This window comes from Coregonus lavaretus (genome assembly GCF_964263955.1).
Source record: "Coregonus lavaretus genome assembly, contig: HAP1_SCAFFOLD_760, whole genome shotgun sequence".
Taxonomy (NCBI): domain Eukaryota; kingdom Metazoa; phylum Chordata; class Actinopteri; order Salmoniformes; family Salmonidae; genus Coregonus; species Coregonus lavaretus.
In genome coordinates, this window is record NW_028165889.1 from 62,501 (window position 1) to 66,530 (window position 4,030).

The 4,030-nt window shown below is 42.9% G+C and overlaps 1 protein-coding gene across 2 annotated transcripts in view; it reads right to left on the reverse strand.

The window, feature by feature from the left end:
• Positions 1-2,650, reverse strand: part of LOC311115330 (max dimerization protein 3-like) — a 37,488-nt gene extending 34,838 nt beyond the window's left edge. For both annotated transcript variants that reach the window (XM_084190522.1, XM_084190523.1), the window contains exon 1: positions 2,517-2,650. In XM_084190522.1, coding sequence (XP_084046648.1) covers positions 2,517-2,586 — 70 coding nt within the window. In that variant the 5' untranslated portion in view covers positions 2,587-2,650. The remainder of the gene's footprint in view (positions 1-2,516) is intronic.
• Between the last annotated feature and the right edge of the window lie 1,380 nt (positions 2,651-4,030).

Here is a 4,030-nt window from a genome sequence, read left to right on the forward strand (position 1 = left end):
ACTAGACAACTAGCATACAGCTCTACACCAATATCACTAGACAACTAGCCTACAGCTATACACCAATATCACTAGACAACTAGCCTCCAGCTATACACCAATATCACTAGACAACTAGCCTCCAACTATACACCAATATCACTAGACAACTAGCATACAGCTCTACACCAATATCACTAGACAACTAGCCTCCAGCTATACACCAATATCACTAGACAACAACTATACACCAATATCACTAGACAACTAGCCTACAGCTATACACCAATATCACTAGACAACTAGCTATACACCAATATCACTAGACAACTAGCCTCCAGCTATACACCAATATCACTAGACAACTAGCCTACAACTATACACCAATATCACTAGACAACTAGCCTCCAGCTATACACCAATATCACTAGACAACTAGCTATACACCAATATCACTAGACAACTAGCCTCCAGCTATACACCAATATCACTAGACAACTAGCCTACAACTAGACACCAATATCACTAGACAACTAGCCTACAGCTCTACACCAATATCACTAGACAACTAGCTATACACCAATATCACTAGACAACTAGCCTCCAGCTCTACACCAATATCACTAGACAACTAGCCTCCAGCTCTACACCAATATCACTAGACAACTAGCCTCCAGCTATACACCAATATCACTAGACAACTAGCTATACACCAATATCACTAGACAACTAGCCTACAACTATACACCAATATCACTAGACAACTAGCCTACAACTATACACCAATATCACTAGACAACTAGCATACAGCTATACACCAATATCACTAGACAACTAGCCTCCAGCTCTACACCAATATCACTAGACAACTAGCCTACAGCTATACACCAATATCACTAGACAACTAGCTATACACCAATATCACTAGACAACTAGCCTCCAGCTATACACCAATATCACTAGACAACTAGCCTCCAGCTATACACCAATATCACTAGACAACTAGCCTACAGCTATACACCAATATCACTAGACAACTAGCCTACAGCTATACACCAATATCACTAGACAACTAGCCTCCAGCTCTACACCAATATCACTAGACAACTAGCCTACAGCTATACACCAATATCACTAGACAACTAGCCTCCAGCTCTACACCAATATCACTAGACAACTAGCCTACAGCTATACACCAATATCACTAGACAACTAGCTATACACCAATATCACTAGACAACTAGCCTACAGCTCTACACCAATATCACTAGACAACAACTATACACCAATATCACTAGACAACTAGCCTACAGCTATACACCAATATCACTAGACAACTAGCTATACACCAATATCACTAGACAACTAGCCTACAGCTATACACCAATATCACTAGACAACTAGTCTACAGCTATACACCAATATCACTAGACAACTAGCCTACAGCTCTACACCAATATCACTAGACAACTAGCCTCCAGCTCTACACCAATGAGCATCGAATCCATCCAAGTATAGGTTAATGACAGTAGGACTGTAGTTGTCTTTTTCTGTTAGAAGGATTAGATGTTGCATGGGCCTACATCATTTAGGATTTGTGTGCCCATGAGAACTGTTTTCACGGAGAAACACTTCCAGTGCATTTCCCGAGATCTCCATGATTCGGGATTCGTATAGGGTTTACGTTTAATGTTCTGAATTTCATTGTCAATAAATTTGCTAACATTTCTAAATGTTTTCACTTTTTCCTTATGGGGTATTGTGTATAGATGGGTGAAATAATAGTTTTTTATCCATTTAGAATTCAGGGCTGTAACACAACAAAATGTGGAATAAGTCAAGGGGTCTGGATACTTTCTGAAGGCGCTGTAAGTAGTTGGACGTTTCAGATGACAAATATACCGGCGAAAGTCCCCACAATTTAACTGCTTCATGGGATATTGAACAACAATCCATAACAGGTAAAGTGAGGAAATAGCTGTGATTGCAAACACAAAGATCAATTTTAGGCGGCTGGCTATTGTGCAGAAGAAAGAAAGCCGGGTGTCGCCTGTGACTATTCTCCCGTCCGAGTGTCAGACAGACGATGCTGCAGACGTTTTGTTTTCGGGTTTTGGCGCAATCGAGCAAATTTTAATCACGGAGCGTCACATGGGCTATTTTGGTTATTGGTGCCAGTTGGCCACAAAGAACTACTGCTTGGAGTTGTTGAATTGCAACATCTTTATTAGCTCATTCATTTTCATTCATAAATTCTATCGCTGCAGCGGCTACATTTTCAAACCGCTCCTGACTTGGCGCCTTTGAGTCCCGTATCTAGGTCACCGAGTCAGATATGAAGCGCCGAATATAACTAGGCTACTTTAACTGCTTATTGCATCGATCTATTACGGAATAGCAACGATCTTAACCGTACCATGCACCATTTATGTGAGATATTTGCAGTTAATGAATAGATATTCGCTATTTGTGTACATTTCGTTATTGTGCCTTAGCTGGTTTACAAGTGAAGTTGACAAGACAGAACAGAAACCTACCTCGTTCTCTTCTCTCCAAGAATTCAGCAGCTTGCAGAAGAACCTGAATGTTGCAAGTGTTCGCGTCCATTGTAAATAGTTGAAATATAGGTAAATATACCAAGCAAGATGTATCTCAACGACAGACTGCTGGAATAGTGTGTGCTACGTCTTCTGCACTTCAGCAAGAAATCACCTTCTTTTTAGCGACGTAATTGACGTCAGTCTCCCCCCTCCACAGTACCGCTCCCTTGTTTTCCAGCGGCGTCGGTCCGAGAGGGCGCGATTTTGACTTTGAATTATGAACAGCCTAACAATAGAACAGAACTGATCGACTAATATTCTCGCAATATATGACCTTGAACTATTATATTTTTTAAATCAAGAACATGTTGTATTGACATCTAAAAAAAGCAGTTTTCAATGTTTTGTTCTTTAAAATGACACTTTGTACCTAGAGTATGTATGCATATTGAAACTGAAAACAACTTTAAGTGAGAAGTTCTTATGCCGTCAGTCGTTTTCTCTTCTTTTAATTTGGTGTTCAAGAGGATTGTGTCTTTATATCAATAATCATTCCACAATTGTCTAGGGCTACCATGGTCGTCCAAAGGACACACAAATCTGTGCATTATTGCAGAGAGGATACAAAGTATGTCATCGTACACTGACGTCAATAGCGTGCTACAAAATGTTCTGCAAATACAAAATTGGATGACCTTTAGGTCCACCCTATGTTCCCTTAGCCCTATGTTTCCTCAACCAGTATTCCTTCAGCCCTATGTTCCCTCAGCCCTATGTTCCCAGGGCCCTATGTTCCCTCAGCCCTATGTTCCCTCAGCCCTATGTTCCCAGGGCCCAATGTTCCCTCAGCCCTATGTTCCCTCAGCCCTATGTTCCCAGGGCCCTATGTTCCCAGGGCCCTATGTCCCCTCAGCCCTATGTTCCCTCAGCCCTATGTTCCCTCAGCCCTATGTTCCCAGGGCCCAATGTTCCCTCAACCCTATGTTCCCTCAGCCCTATGTCCCCTCAGCCCTATGTTCCCTCAGCCCTATGTCCCCTCAGCCCTATGTTCCCTCAGCCCTATGTTCCCTCAGCCCTATGTTCCCAGGGCCCAATGTTCCCTCAGCCCTATGTTCCCAGGGCCCTATGTTCCCAGGGCCCTATGTTCCCTCAGCCCTATGTTCCCTCAGCCCTATGTTCCCTCAGCCCTATGTTCTCAGGGCCCTATGTTCCCTCAGCCCTATGTTCCCTCAGCCCTATGTCCCCTCAGCCCTATGTTCCCAGGGCCCAATGTTCCCTCAGCCCTATGTCCCCTCAGCCTTATGTTCCCTCAGCCCTATGTTCCCAGGGCCCTATGTTCCCTCAGCCTTATGTTCCCTGGGCCCTATCTTCCCTCAGCCCTATGTTAGTTCCCTCAGCCCGTGAAATACACATTACTAAATACTCAAAAGTAATTGAAATACGTATTTCAAAAACATATAACAGAAACACTGCCATCTCTGTTCCAACATGCAACAGTGGATCAACTCACC